The following is a 14,816-nucleotide window of genomic DNA, read 5'->3' as shown; positions in this document are numbered from 1 at the left end:
ACCCCAGGCTACTGTGGGAGGCAAGGACGAAGATTGCTGAGCCTCTGGCAATGATCTTTGAATCATCAATGGGGATGGGAGAGGCTCCAGAGGATTGGAGGGTTGTGGATGTTGTTCCTTTATTCAAGAAAGGGAGTAGAGATAGCCCAAGAAATTATAGACCAGTGAGTCTTACCTCAGTGGTTGGTAAGTTGTTGGAGAAGGTCCTGAGAGGCAGGATTTATGAATATTTGGAGAGGTATAATATGATTAGGAATAGTCAGCATGGCTTTGTCAAGGGCAGGTCATGCCTTATGAGCCTGATTGAATTTTTTGAGGATGTGACTAAACACATTGATGAAGGAAGAGCAGTAGATGTAGTGTATATGGATTTCAGCAAGGCATTTGATAAGGTACCCCATGCAAGGCTTATTGAGAAAGTAAGGAGGCATGGGATCCAAGGGGACATTGCTTTGTGGATCCAGAACTGGCTTGCCCACAGAAGGCATAGATTGGTTGTAGACGGGTTATATTCTGCATGGAGGTCGGTCACCAGTGGAGTGCCTCAGGGATCTGTTCTGGGACCCTTACTCTTCGTGATTTTTATACATGACCTGGATGAGGAAGTGGAGAGATAGGTTAGTAAGTTTGCTGATGACACAAAGGTTGGGTGTGTTGTGGATAGTGTGGAGGGCTGTCAGAGGTTACAGTGGGACATTGATAGGATGCAAAAACTGGGCTGAGAGGTGTCAGGTGGAATTCAACCCAGATAAGTGTGAAGTGCAAACACGAGGAATTCTGCAGATGCTGGAAATTCAAGCAACACACATCAAAGTTGCTGGTGAACGCAGTAGGCCAGGCAGCATCTCTAGGAAGAAGTACAGTCGACGTTTTGAGATGAGACCCTTCGTCGTCACGGTGGTGTCTGAAAAGAGGATGCTGTCCAAGTTGCATGCCATCTTGGACAATGTCTCCCATCCACTGCATGATGTACTGGTTGGACGCAGGAGTACATTCAGCCAGAGACTCATTCCACCGAGATGCAACACAGAGCGTCATAGGAAGTCATTCCTGCCTGTGGCCATTAAACTTTACTCCTCCCTTGGAGGGTCAGACACCCTGAGCCAATAGGCTGGTCCCGGACTTATTTCCTGGCATTTACATATTACTATTTAATTATTTATGGTTTTATATTGCTTTATTTATACTCTATTCTTGGTTGGTGCAACTGTAACGAAACTTAATTTCCCTCGGGATCAATAAAGTATGACTATGACTATGACTATGACTATGATATAACACCTTTAGTCCTGTATTCACTCTTTTCGATTTTGTCCACCTTTCACATTGCACCTTATCCTGTTGAATACAATTTTGCCATGTTATCAGCCTCTGTTTGCTAGGAGTCTCTCTACACATTGCCTCTGTTTGTAAACCAACTACCTCATCTTCAGCAGTGTCACTCCAGTTCCCAACTCCCGCCAAATTAGTCTAAACCCTCCCATACAACTCTAGCCAACCTGCCCACAGGGACATTGGTGCCCCTTAGGTTCAGGTGTAACACATACCTTTTGTACAGATCATACCTTCCCCAGAAGAGATCCCAATGATCCATAAATCTAGACCCCTGCCCCCTGCTCCAGTTCCTCAGTCACACATTCACCTGGCAAATTATCCTATGTTTACCCTCACTGGCGTGTGACACAGGCAACAATCCAGGATTACTGCCCTGAAGGTCTTTCCTTCAGTTTTCTACCTAGCTCCCTGAAATCTCACCTCAGGATGACAAAAACTTCTGTCTGCTTATCCTCGCCCTTGAGAATGCCGTGGACTATCCCTGATCCTGGCACCTGGGTGGCAACACACCATCCAGGTGCCTCTATCACACCTAGAGAATCTTGTCTCTGTTATTCTGACGATGGAATCTCCTATCAGCACTGCAGGCCTTGTCACCTCTCTGCCCTATTGAGCCACAGCACCAGACTGAGTGCCAGAGACCCGGTGACTGTGGCCCCTCCCCTGCCCCCAGTAGGTTGTCCCCTCTATAGTATCTAAAGTTTTATCCTTGGTGTTGAGGGAAATGACCACAGGAGTACATTTCCTGTCCTGACAGTCAGCTGGTTATCTGTCTCCTGAAATCTAAGGGTTACTACCTCCCTGTAGCTCCCGTTATCACGTCCTCGTTCTCCCGTATGAGTTGAAGGTCATTGAGCTGCAGCTCCAGTTCCTTGTTCCGTCCTCTCAGGAGCTGCGGATGTGTTTATTCCAGGAGACGGAAAGTCTCCCAGACTTCCCTCATCCCACACGAACTACAAAACACTGCCCTGGAGCCATGTTCACTAAAATACTCTGCCCTAACAGATGAGGAATGAACAAGTAAGAAGAGGGGGAGTGAAACTTCCCAGATACTTTACCTTGCCGAAGCCAAAGCCACTCTAAACCTGGATCACTCCAAAGAATGGCCACTCCGCTGCACCTGAGTTGGCCCTTTCTAATAAATCCATCTTGTTGAATGGTTGCTCTGCAACTCCAGAGAAACTGCCGTGAAGCTCTGCCTTTTAAATCTCGATTGCGGTCTTGATTGAAAAGTAGCTCTTTTTACGCAGCCCCCGATGTTGATCGTCCAACTGGTCCGGAGGATACATCACACATGGGATCCAAGGTACAGGATAGACTTGGTTGAAGGATGATAGTGCAGGGTTGTGTATTTATGTTGTCTAGAGACATAGCACAGAGTGAGCCTTCCAGCTCTTTGAGCAGCACCGTCCCACTATGACCAATGACCAATCGCCAATTAACCTACCCAGTCGGTTAATTAGACTATGGAGGAAACCGGAGCACCCAGGGAATCCCCAAGCATTTCACGTGGAGCACGTACAGACTCCTCACAGGGGATGCTGAAGTTGAACTCTGAGCTCTGACACCCTGAGCTGTTATGGTGTTGTGTTAACTGCCGTGTTACCATGGAGACCTGTGTCCAGTGATGTACTGATGGAATCGATGCTGCTCCCTTGTTTGACACACAGTATATATCAATGATTTGGATACAGACGTAGTTAGTAAGTTTTCAGATTACACTAAAATTGAGGACATTGAAGACGATTGTGTAAGATTACAATAGGATCTTGACGTGGGCCAAATGAATGGCAGACGGTATTTAACTACGACAAGCATGATGGGTTGCAGTTTGGTAAGTTAACAGGGGCAGGAGTTGCACAGTAAAGTAGGGCCCTGGAGAATGTTGTAGGACAGAGGGACTGAGGTGTTCAGGTACATAGCTCTCTGACTCTGAAGAAAACAGATGCAGCCTATCGAATTTCTCCTGATAACTCAGGCCCTCCAATGTTACATGTTACAAACAACTAATGACCATTGGTACACCATTTTTTACAGATGTCCAGTCAGAGAAACACCATCCACCACTATTCTCTGCCTCCAAACACCAGGCCAATATTGGATTCATTTCATCAAGAAACCTTAGATCTCTTATGCCTTACTCTTGTAACTGTTGGCATTGACTGTGTTTAATTTTGTTTCAACTTCCTGTCAAGGCATGGCTGCTCTGGACAGCAAAGCCTCTGGGAAGATGGGATTGCGAGCAGTGATCTACTACACCACTACCACTGTCCTGGCCGTGATAACCGGGATCATCATAGTGTTGATCATTCACCCTGGAGGAGGAGGCAAGGACAAGATGCATCGGGAGGGCAAGATCGAAAAAGTGCACTCAGCTGACGCGTTCATGGACTTAGTCAGGTCTGGAACATACTCTCGATTCAATTCTCCCTCAGAGCCTGAAGTGACTTCAGATCACTCCAATATGGACACACACTCACACCCTTACACTTACTATAGACTAACATGTACATATACATTCATGGTTGTGGGGAAGGGTGTAACTAGGACAAACAGAATTTATGCTTGGAGCCAGGGTAATGGGAGAGGTACAAAACGAGCACTCTGCGCCGGTGTTTACCAAGCGAGGCATGGAAAACAGTGAGATCAGGGAGAGACATGTTAACATTTGAGGGCATGTTAATATGAAGCAGGAGGTGTTAGGTCCCTTGAAAAACATTGAGGTGGATAATTCCCCAGAGCTTGATATTCTCCATTCCAGGTTATTGAGAGAGGACTTTACCGCGTCCTTTAAAGAGATCTTTGTATCCTGTAGGCATGGATGAGGTTCCAGAGGACTGGAGAGCTGTCACTATTGTTCCTCTGTATACACCATGAAAACAGGCAGTTAGGGCCAACTGATCCATGCCAACCAGGGTTTCCACCTCACCTAGTCACATTTGTCACTATCCCTCTAAAGTCTAAATTCTCCTATCCATGTACCTGTCTAAATATTTTTTTAAGTGTTATTTTTGAAGATAGGAAATTGAGACAAACCAGGAAATTATGGGTCAATGATCCTCTCAGCGGTCCTCACAATTCTTTGTAGGGTCTTGCAGTTAGATACTTTGCAGTTCCCGTACTGGACAGTGATGCAGCTGCTCAGAGCACTCTCAATGGTGCTGCTGGAACATTTGGTTAGAATAGAAGGGAGGAGCCTTACTCACCTGAATCTCCTCAGGAAGGGGAGACATGCTGTGCTTTCCTGACTGAAGAGGTGGTGTTGAGGGACCAGGTGAGGTGCTATGTTGGCTAGATATGGGCTGGTTGGAAATGTGGGCACAGAAATGGCTGGTGGATTTTAATCTGGAAAAACGTGAGGTGCTGCACATTGGGAGGTTAAGCATAAGTTTGATGTTTCATATTTTTTGAAAGGGTTGATTCCATGGTTCTTTGTTTCGTGACTATCTGTGGGGAGGGTGAATATTATGTTGTGTCCTGCAAACATACTTTGAAAATAAGTGTACTTTGAATCTTGAATCTTTGAAAGTGTTCAGAAAATGGCAGGAGCACTGATAGACAAAGGGATTTTGGGGTGTAAGTCCCATTGTCCCCTGAAAGTGGCAACACAAATAGACAAGAGTCTGTTCCTGTGTTGTACTGTTAACTGTTCTATGCTTATTTTGGAGGGGTTTTAATAGAGGAAGTGACTTTTCATATTGAATTCCAAAGCGAATACTTTTCATTGGTATTCACAATAAAATTATTTTATAGATGGAGAATGCAGTGAAGGGCAAAGAGGAATTGTAGTGCAAGTTTCTGTAAGTGAAGAGGGAGTACTCAATGCCTTATGGGTTTAGAGGTGGATAAATCATAGAGACATAGAGCATGGAGACAGGCTGTTCAGCTTGACCCGTCCATGCTGACAGTGACACTCTCTCTTAGGATGCAGTAACTGCCAAATGTGTCCTCCATTATCAGCAGATTTGTTATGCAGACTGTTTCCCTATATCTAAGTTTTTAATGTGGATCATAAGTAGTTGGCATCTATTACCAGTTACTGATGGCTGACCAGGTATGTTTGCTTTTTTATCCCAAGTCCCTTTCTACTTCTTAATTGGGAGTACCTGCATTCCATTTCTCAGTACAGCTGTCCCTTATACCTCAAGCCCAGCCCAGGTGAACCAAACAGAAGAGTACAAGAGAGGGAATGAGTGTGATCTCTGACAATAAAGTGTTCACTCTGTAATACTCTCATTTATTTTCTTCACAGGAATATGTTTCCCCCAAATCTGGTAGAGGCTTGCTTCAAACAGGTAAGAGACAGGTCATCAAAGAGACAATCTAATATCTTGCTCCTGACATTCAATAGCATTTTGGTTCTCCCCTATCAATACACTGGAGGGAGAGGGAATACCATGGCTAACAGAGCAGATCATGGGCTGGGGTTCCTGCAGCTGGCAACACACTTTTCCATCATCTACAGGGAGTAAGTCAGGAGTGTGATACAACAGTCGAGCACAGGAACAGCCTCTTTGACCCATGCTGACAGTGCTGAGCATGATGCCAATTTAAACTGCACATCAATCTGCTCATGGTCGATATCTCTCCATACTCCACATGTTATAAAGTTATACTGTATGGAAACAAGCCCTTCGGCCCAACACGTCCCATCTGACCAAGATTCCCATTTAAGCTAGTCTCATTTGTCTATGTTTGTCCCATATCTCTCTAAACCTTTCCTATCCATGAAATGTCTTTCAAATGTTGTTATTGCACTGTTTCAATCACTTTCTCTGGCAGTCATTCCACATACTCACCATACTCTGCATGGAAAATTTCCCCCATAGATTCCTGTTAAATCTCTCCCCTCTGAACTTCAGCCTATGTCCTCTAGTTCTTGAATCCCCAACCCTGGGAAAAAGACTAAGTACCTGTGCACCTCATGATTTTAGATTATGAGAACACTCAGTCCTCTTTTATTGTCATTTAGAAATGCATACATGCATTAAGAAATGATACAATGTTTCTCCGGAATGATATCCCAGAAAACATGACAGACCAAAGAGTAACACTGACAGAACCACATAATTATAACATATAGTTACAGCAGTGCAAAGCAATACCATAATTTTGATAAGGAACAGACCATAGGCACAGTAAAAAAAAGTCTCTAAGTCCCTGAGTCGATCGACTCCCGAGTCCCCGATAGCAGGCGGCAAAAGGGAGAAACTCCCTGCCATAAACCTCCAGGCACCGTCAACTTGCCGATACCTTGGAAGCAGCCGATCCCAGCTGACCCTGAGTCCATCCGTCCGAAAACTTCGAGCTTCCGACCAGCCTCTCCGATACAGCCTCCCGAGCGCCATTCTCTGCCGAGTGCCTTTGACCTCTCTCCGGCCACTGAAACACGCAAAGCCGAGGATTTCGGGGCCTTCAGCTCCGGAGATTCTGGTTACCACACAGTAGCAGCGGCAGCAAAGCAGACATTTCAGAAGTTTTCCAGATGTTCCGCTGTGCTCTCACGTCTGTCTCCATCAAATCAGGATTGTGCATGGTCCCCTGCTTGACAGATAACAGATATTCATCACCGAAGTGGCCACGCGTGCTGTCGTCGCGCCGCCATCTTCTCCCCCCTCCCTTTGAACACCTCTATGAGATCTTCTCTCGGTCTCTTGTAGTCCAAGGAATGGAAGTCCTAGCCTCTAAAGCATCTCCCTAAAACTGAGTCCCTAGGGTCCTAGCAACATCCTCATAGATCTCTTCTGCACTCCTTCCAGCTAAATGGCATCTTTCCAACAGCAGGGTGACCAAAACTGAACACCAGCTCATGTGCCTGTCTAAATGCCTTTTAAATATCGTATCTACTTCCACCACCACCTCCGGCAGCATGTACCTGGCATCCACCACTCTCTGTAGAATGAAAACTTACAGCATAAATCTTTTAACTTCCTCCTTCTCACCTTAAACCAATCATTTTGATATTTAGTTCCCCTCCCCTGGTAAAAGACTTTGTGTGTTCATACTATCTATACAACTCTCAATTCTATATACCTCTAAAGGTCACCGCTCTGTCTCTTACATTCCATAGAATGTAGTCCTACCCTACCCATCCTATCCCTATCCCTATACCTCATACCCTTGTAAATCTGAAATGTGATTTCACCAATGTTTTGTACAACTGCACCATATCATCCTAACTTCTAAACTCAATGTCCTGACTTAAGGCCAGCATGCAGAAGCTTTCTTCACCATGCTGTCTACCTGTGACACCACTTTCAACAAACTATGCACATGTACCCCTAAGGTTCTCTGTTCTACAACATTACACACAGCCCAATCATTCACCATCCAAGTAAGTCCTAGACTTCTCAAGAGGCAACAATTCACTCTCGTTCAAACCGAAAGCCATTTGTCAATCCTCAGCCCACTTACCCAGCTGATCAAGATCGACCTGTAATTTTAACAATCTCCTTCACTGTCTACGATACAATCTATTTTAATGTCATCCTCAAATTTACTAATCTTGCCCTGTACATTCTCATCCAAACCATTGATATAAATTATAATCAGAAAAGATCCCAGCACTAACCCCTGTGGCAGATGACTAGTCACAGGCTACTGTCTGAGAAACAAACTCTATCAAACTCTGTTTACTATCAACGGACTAATTGTGAATCCAATTAGCTATCTCTCCCGGATCCTTCGCAACTTAACTTTCCAGACTAGCCTGTCAGGCAGGATCTGTTAAAGTCCTTGTTGAGGTCTATGTTGACAACAAGCAAAACCCTACCCACATCTGTCCTCTTGAATACCTCTTTAAAAAACTCCAAAAGATTAGTCAGACACAATTTCCCATGGACAAAACCATACTAAATATTCCAAATTTGGCCTTGTCTACCCAAGGGTTGATAGATCCTGACCTTCAGAATCCTCTCCAGTAACATTCACCACTGCTGTCAGACTCACTGGCCTGTAGTTCCTTGGCTTGTCTTTGCTACCTTTAGAGCATAGAACAGTACAGCACGGAACAGGCCTAAAGGCTGATTTATACTTGTGCGTAGTCCTACGCCGTAGCGAGCATGCATAGTTGTGTCTGCGTCGCTCTGCAATTCACCGCCAAAATGCTAGTTGGCGGTGGGGTTTCTATGCCACTGTGTTGAGTTTCTTCATGAAGGATGTGGAGGAGGAAATGCATTTCAAATATTTTCGGATGTCGGCAGGTAGATTTGATGATTTGGTTCATCGTCTCCAACTATGGCGGAGAAAAGCAACCAGAAATGCGATGCTACCAAGCGGACCAATCACAGTTGATGCGGTCTGCGTCGCCACGATGCGTGAGTTACATTTTTGGGGAGGTGCACATCACCCTACAGTGTACGGTATGCGATACCTACGGCGTACATTTGACGCACAAGTATAAATCAGCCTTTAGTGTGCCAAACTAATTAATAATCAAATGCCCAATCCCTTCTGTCTACACAGCATCCATATTCTTCCATTTCTGCAAATTCATGTGTCAAAGAGCCTCTTAAATGGTTCCATTTCCTTTGAACTGCCCTCTCTCACCTTGGATGCATCCCCTCTGGTATTAGACATTTCAACCCTAGGAAAAGGATACTGACTGTCTACTCTATCAATGCCTATCATAATCTTACAGACCTCTATCAGATCTCCCCTCAGCCTCTGTCACCCCAGAAAAAAAAAATCCGAGTTTGACCAGCCTCTCCTTTTAGCACATGCCATCTAGGCAACGTCCTGATAAACCTTTTCTGCACCCTCTACAAAGCCTAATGAATCCTTCCCACCTCCTTCCATCCAGAATTGAAATACTCCAGATGTGGCCTCACTACATTTTTAAAAAGCTGCAAAGTAACTTCCTGAGTTTCAACTTAGTTCCTCAACTAATAAACGCAAGCATGTCATCATCATCATCATCATCAGGTGCCATGCCCAGTTTCAGCTTTAACTGCCATGGCCCACACACTCCTGTTTCGGGTCAAGTGGATCAATTCATTGGTATTCATTTCCAGTTCTCTGGCTGCTGTCTCCATCATCATTTGTCTTTGTCTCCCTCTTGCTTTCTTCCCTTCAATCTTTCCCATAATTACCGTGCATTCTAACTCCTCTTTCCTAATCACATGTCCAATGAAGTTACGTTGCCTTTTCATGATCTCATACATTATTTCTCTTTCTGTGTTTGCTCTGTTCATGACATCCTCGTTAGATATTCATTTCGTCCGTGATATTCTTTGCATCCTCCTCAAAAACCACATCTCTGCTGCTACAATTTGTTTCCTCATGTTACTAGATATGGTCCAACATTCTGAGCCATATAACATAACTGGATAAACATAACATTTCAGTACTCTGAGGCAGGTTGTCATGCCTAGTTTAGTGTTGGTCAGTATACTCTTCATTCTCATAAAGGTGTCTTTTGCCATACCTATTCTTCTTTTGATGTCCAAGTCGCACCTGCCATCTGATGTCACCCAGCTTCCTAAGTAGCAAAAGTTCTGTACTTGTTTTATGTCTTCCCCATTTATTCTCAGTCTGCAGATAGGATTCTCCTTCTTTTTGGATGTCACCATACATTCTGTCTTTTTGCAATTGATAGATAGACCCATTTTTGCACTTTCTTCAACAATTATATCAATTAAGTTTTGTAGTTCTTCCTCCGTACTTGCAATTAACACGGTGTCATCTGCATATCTGAAATTATTGATGTTTTCACCGCCAACTTTGATTCCCAGGATGTCTCTTATTTTTTGTAATTTTGTTTCACTGTACACATTAAATAAATCAGGGGAGAAAACACACCCTTGTCTTACGCCTCTCTTGATTTTCGTAAACTGACTCACTTCTCCATCTATTCTTACAGCGGCAGTTTGTTCCCAGTACAGATTTCTGATTAGGTGGAGGTCTTTCGAATCTAGATCCAGAGTTTTCTGTAATATTTCAAATAACTTATTGTGCTTCACTTTATCAAATGCTTTTGTGTAGTTGATAAAACAAACAAACAAATCTTTTTGCACTTGAATAGCTCGTTCTGATAGTATCCTTAACATGCCACATACCTGCTTAATCACCCTATCAATCCTGCAGCCATTTTCAGGGAGCTATGGACTTGGACCCAAAATCTCGCAGCTCATCAACACTGTTAAAGGCTCTTGCCATTAGCAGTGTGTCGTCTCTTTGCATGTGACCTACCAGGGTGCATCACTTCATACTTGGTCCAGTTAAACTCTATCTGCTATTTCTCTGCACAGATCTGCATCTGATCTATATCCCGCCATATCCTTTGCCAGACTTATATACTATGTCATCTGTAAATTTACTAACACACTCATGTATATTTTCATTCAAAACATTTATATCTATCACAAACAGCAGAGGTTCCAGTATGGATCCCTGAGGAAGACCACTGGACTGAAACCTCAAGCCAGAATAAATCCCATCTACCACTACCCTCTGTCTTCTATGGGCAAGCCGGTTGTGAATCCAAATGGCCAATTCATTAGGATGAGTCTCCCATGAGAGAACTTGTCAAACACATTTCTAAAATCCATGTAGACAAATCTACCTTTAGTAATAACCTCTTTAAAAAAATTCCATCATTAGTAACACACGACTTGCCATGCACATGGTGTTCCAATAGCTCATAAATATTGTCCCTCAAGATCCTCTCCAGTAACCTCCCTACCACTCACATGATTTTACAGTTTAATATGTGGCTGAGGACTTGGTGTCGGAGGAATAGCATAAGATTTCTGGATCATAGGGCTCTCTTCCTGGGAAGGTGGAATCTGTATAGAAAGGACAGTTTGCACATGAACTGGAGAGGGACAGGTATCCTAGCGGGAAGGTTTGTTAATTCTACACGGTGGGGTTTAAACCAGAGATGCAAGGGGTGGGAACCAGAGAGCCAGAACAGTTATTGGAGAGGTCGTGGAGACAGATGTTCGTAAGACCTCAGACAAAGTTCGAAAGTGCTGAAGATGAGCTAGCTGGTTTACAGAGGCAATATGTAGTGAGGAGAGGCTGTTGATAGGGCAGAATTGCAGTCAACAGGATGAGATACAACGTGAAAGGTGGAAATAATCGAAAAGGGTGAACACAGGACTGAAGGTGTTATATTTGAATGCACGCGCTATACAGAATAGGTAGATGAACTTGTATCACTGTTGTATATTGACATGTATTATGTTGTAGGCATCACCGAATCATGACAGAAACAAGATTATAACTGGGAGCTTAATGTCAAAGTATGTGCATTGTATCAAAAGGACAGGCAGGAAGTCAAAGGGGGCGGTGTTGCTCTGTTGTTAAAAAATGGGATCAAATCATTAGAAAGAGGTGACATTGGGTTGGAAGGTGAATCATTGTGGATAGAGTTAAGGAGCTGCTAGGGTAAAAAGACTCTGATGGAAATTGTATACAGACCCCAAACAGTAGTAAGGATGTGGCCTACAAATTGCAATAGGACATAGAAAATGCATGCCAAAAGGGCAATGCTCCCATAGTCATGGGGGATTTCAATATGTAGGTAGATTGAGACAATCAGGTTGGTGCTGGATTCCAAGAGAGGGAATTTCTAGAATGCCAACGAGATGGCTTTTTAGAGCAGCTCAATGTTGAGCCCACAGGGGGATCAGCTATTCTGGATTGGGTGTCATGCAATGAACCACAATTGGTTAGAGAGCTTAAGGTAAAAGAACTCTTAAGGGAAAGTGATCATAATAAGATCAAACTCACCCTGAAATTTGAGAAGGAGAAGCTAAAGTCAGATGCATCAGTATTACAATGGAATGAAGGAAATTACAGAGGCATGAGAGAGGAGATGGTCAGAATTGATTGGAAAAGAACACTGGCAGGGATGACGGTAGAGTAGCAATGGCTGGAATATCTGGAAGAAATTCAGAAGTGTACATCCCAAAGAGGAGAAAGTATTCTAAAGGCAAGTTGACACAACTGTGGCTAACAAGAGAAGTGAAAGCCAACATAAAAGCCAAAGAGAGGGCATATAAGAGAGCAAACATTTGTGGGAAGTTACAAGATTGGGAAGCATTTAAAAACCAACTGAAGGCAACTAAAAAAAAATTAAGAAAGAAAAGATGGAATACGAAAGTAAACTAGCCAATAATATTAGAGTACACCAAAAGTTTCTTCAAATACATAAACTATTAAAGAGAGGTGAGAGTGGATATCAGACTGCTGGAAAACAATGGAGGTGGTAATGGAGGACAAGGAAATGGCAGATGAACTGAATAAGTATTTTGCATCACTTAGAAACATAGAAACATAGAAAATAGGTGCAGGAGTAGGCCATTCGGCCCTTCGAGCCTGCACCGCCATTTATTATGATCATGGCTGATCATCCAACTCAGAACCCAGCCTTCCCTCCATACCCCCTGACCCCTGTAGCCACAAGGGCCATATCTAACTTCCTTTTAAACATAGCTAATGAACTGGCCTCAACAGTTTGCTGTGGCAGAGAATTCCACAGATTCACCACTCTCTGTGTGAAGAAGTTTTTCCTAACCTCGGTCCTAAAAGGCTTCCCCTCTATCCTCAAACTGTGACCCCTCGTTCTAGACCTCCCCAACATCGGGAACAATCTTCCTGCATCTAGCCTGTCCAATCCCTTTAGGATCTTATACGTTTCAATCAGATCCCCCCTCAATCTTCTAAATTCCAACGAGTACAAGCCCAGTTCATCCAGTCTTTCTTCATATGAAAGACCTGCCATCCCAGGAATCAATCTGGTGAACCTTCTTTGTACTCCCTCTATGGCAAAGATGTCTTTCCTCAGATTAGGGGACCAAAACTGCACACAATACTCCAGGTGTGGTCTCACCAAGGCCTTGTACAACTGCAGTAGTACCTCCCTGCTCCTGTACTCGAATCCTCTCGCTATAAATGCCAGCATACCGTTCGCCTTTTTCACCGCCTGCTGTACCTGCATGCCCACTTTCAATGACTGGTGTATAATGACACCCAGGTCTCGTTGCACCTCCCCTTTTCCTAATCGGCCACCATTCAGATAATAATCTGTTTTCCTATTTTTGCCACCAAAGTGGATAACTTCACATTTATCCACATTAAATTGCATCTGCCATGAGTTTGCCCACTCACCCAACCTATCCAAGTCACCCTGCATCCTCTTAGCATCCTCCTCACTGCTAACACTGCCACCCAGCTTCGTGTCATCCGCAAACTTGGAGATGCTGCATTTAATTCCCTCTTCCAAGTCATTAATATATATTGTAAACAACTGGGGTCCCAGCACTGAGCCTTGCGGTACCCCACTAGTCACCGCCTGCCATTCTGAAAAGGTCCCGTTTATTCCCACTCTTTGCTTCCTGTCTGCTAACCAATTCTCCACCCACACCAATACCTTACCCCCAATACCGTGTGCTTTAAGTTTGCACACTAATCTCCTATGTGGGACCTTGTCAAAAGCCTTTTGAAAATCCAAATATACCACATCCACTGGTTCTCCCCTATCCACTCTACTAGTTACATCCTCAAAAAATTCTATGAGATTCGTCAGACATGATTTTCCTTTCACAAATCCATGCTGACTTTGTCCGATCATTTCACCGCTTTCCAAATGTGCTGTTATCACATCCTTGATAACTGACTCCAGCAGTTTCCCCACCACCGACGTTAGGCTAACCGGCCTATAATTCCCCGGTTTCTCTCTCCCTCCTTTTTTAAAAAGTGGGGTTACATTAGCCACCCTCCAATCCTCAGGAACTAGTCCAGAATCTAACGAGTTTTGAAAAATTATCACTAATGCATCCACTATTTCTTGGGCCACTTCCTTAAGCACTCTGGGATGCAGACCATCTGGCCCTGGGGATTTATCTGCCTTCAATCCCTTCAATTTACCTAACACCACTTCCCTACTAACATGTATTTCGCTCAGTTCCTCCATCTCACTGGACCCTCTGTCCCTTACTATTTCTGGAAGATTATTTATGTCCTCCTTAGTGAAGACAGAACCAAAGTAATTATTCAATTGGTCTGCCATGTCCTTGCTCCCCATAATCAATTCACCTGTTTCTGTTTGCAGGGGACCTACATTTGTCTTTATCAGTCTTTTCCTTTTTACATATCTATAAAAGCTTTTACAGTCCGTTTTTATGTTCTCTGCCAGTTTTCTCTCATAATCTTTTTTCCCCTTCCTAATTAAGCCCTTTGTCCTCCTCTGCTGAACTCTGAATTTCTCCCAGTCCTCAGGTGAGCCACTTTCTCTGGCTAATTTGTATGCTACTTCTTTGGAATTGATACTATATCACTTGTCACTGTGGAAGACACTAGCAGTATGGTGGAAGTTCCAGGTGTCAGGGGTCATGAAGTGTGTGAAGTTACCAGTACTAGGGAGAAGGTTCTTGGGCTAGATGGTGTACACTCCAGGGTTCTAAAAGAGGTAGCTGAAGAGATTGTGGAGGCATTAGTAATGATCTTTCAAGAATCACTAGATTCTGGAATGGGTC

General features: G+C 43.8%; 1 protein-coding gene across 5 annotated transcripts in view; it reads left to right on the top strand.

Moving 5' to 3' along the window:
- Positions 1-14,816, top strand: part of LOC134346402 (excitatory amino acid transporter 1-like) — an 82,405-nt gene that overhangs the window by 25,089 nt on the left and 42,500 nt on the right. For 3 of the 5 annotated variants that reach the window (XM_063047774.1, XM_063047773.1, XM_063047770.1), the window contains 2 exons: positions 3,531-3,735; positions 5,588-5,630. In XM_063047774.1, the coding sequence (XP_062903844.1) occupies positions 3,531-3,735; positions 5,588-5,630 (248 nt within the window). Of the gene's footprint in view, positions 1-3,530; positions 3,736-5,587; positions 5,694-8,323; positions 8,338-8,924; positions 9,003-9,199; positions 9,210-11,321; positions 11,355-14,070; positions 14,077-14,816 lie in introns of all 5 variants that reach the window. The other 2 variants (XM_063047771.1, XM_063047772.1) reach the window with 2 other exon arrangements.

This window comes from Mobula hypostoma, chromosome 5, assembly GCF_963921235.1.
Source record: "Mobula hypostoma chromosome 5, sMobHyp1.1, whole genome shotgun sequence".
Lineage (NCBI taxonomy): Eukaryota > Metazoa > Chordata > Chondrichthyes > Myliobatiformes > Myliobatidae > Mobula > Mobula hypostoma.
Note: the sequence above shows the minus strand (reverse complement) of the source record. Positions and strands in the feature narration are given on the sequence as shown.